The sequence below is a fragment of the Contarinia nasturtii genome, unplaced genomic scaffold, assembly GCF_009176525.2.
Source record: "Contarinia nasturtii isolate CC-2019 unplaced genomic scaffold, AAFC_CNas_1.1 Cnas_scaffold_3079, whole genome shotgun sequence".
Lineage (NCBI taxonomy): Eukaryota > Metazoa > Arthropoda > Insecta > Diptera > Cecidomyiidae > Contarinia > Contarinia nasturtii.
In genome coordinates, this window is record NW_022200391.1 from 1 (window position 1) to 1,200 (window position 1,200).

At 29.9% G+C, this 1,200-nt stretch overlaps 1 protein-coding gene across 2 annotated transcripts; it reads right to left on the reverse strand.

Moving 5' to 3' along the window:
* Positions 1 to 79: 79 nt before the first annotated feature.
* Positions 80 to 1,179, reverse strand: LOC116349657. Of its 2 annotated transcripts, XM_031781199.1 has the most exons (3): positions 880 to 1,179; positions 439 to 795; positions 80 to 348 (listed from the first exon to the last, which is right to left on the reverse strand). In XM_031781199.1, exons 1-3 carry the CDS (start codon positions 960 to 962, stop codon positions 339 to 341), a joined length of 450 nt encoding a protein of 149 aa, XP_031637059.1. In that variant the 5' UTR covers positions 963 to 1,179; the 3' UTR covers positions 80 to 338. The 2 variants fall into 2 exon arrangements, with proteins under 2 accessions (XP_031637059.1, XP_031637057.1); XM_031781197.1 differs by lacking the exon at positions 80 to 348 and having other exon boundaries at positions 356 to 795.
* Between the last annotated feature and the right edge of the window lie 21 nt (positions 1,180 to 1,200).

The window sequence follows — 1,200 nt, forward strand, 5'->3', positions numbered from 1 at the left end:
AAAAAAAAGTTCAAGAAAAAAAATATGTTTCAGCTCAAAAATTAAATTTAAAAGAAAAATTAATAAAATTTGAAAATTAATCAATTCGAGAAAAAAAATTTGTTCATCCAGTGTATATGCATTAAAAATGAAGCCACCAACTCATTTGATCAAAAAGTAAAAATTCTAGGAGTATCTTTGAAAACACGGAATTTTTGCAAAATATATGGAGTTGATAACAATTTTTATTTTTTTAATTTAGTACGGTGTTTTGTTTTCTAATTGTTCCGATCTTTCATAATTTTAATCCCAGGGAAATATTTTTCATGTGAAACTTATAAAAGTTAATTTCATACTTATTAATCAACGCTAAAAATTCAAATGATAAAAATAATATTTTAATACTACAAAAACAAATTTCGTACCAAACACTGTCTCAAAAGACTTTTTTTTTTGTACCTAGAGCTGTAGCTTCGACAATCACTCGGCGATGTATTTGGTTCATGGCTTGAATTACCGTCTCCAGCTCCAACAGAATTTGGTCTTTCCAATGGTGCAATTGGCACATTGTTGTTAATGTAAATGGGATATGCAGAGAATGGCTGCAATCGACGGCCGTTAACAGGTCCAAATAATTGGGTCGCAATAGATCTTGGCATTTTTAAGTGGAATGCGCCTTGTATAAACGAATTGCCGCCACGAATAATAATTGGTGTGAGTTCGATTTGATCACTGTATCCCGATAATGTTTGAACAAATTCGTTGAAAGGAACGGGTTCAGTTGTATTCAAATAAATAGTCTCACAAGACTCGGGTCTGAAAAAGGAAAATAGATTTTAATGTTTTTTTTTTAAGTCATATGAACTGTATCTCGGATATTCAATCTAAATAAATACTTACACGGATTCATCACTTCCGGAAGAATCATTCAATTGATCATTTTCCGCATTAGTTCCAGAAGAAATTGGTTGTGGATCACACATTTTTTATCGGAAAAATCAATGTGATAAAAAATTGATATAAATTGGGCGAAGTGAACCACGAATTTTGTGCAATTTCTCGTATGTTGGCTTGTTCAACTTGTCACGTTGGCTTGTTCAGCTTTCCTTTCGAACCAAAAACGAATCTGAAAAATTGAAAAAAAATCAAAACAATCACAATTAATTAAATTATCCAAAAAATCATTTAAATTTAATTAATCATTAATTTTAATTTATTTTT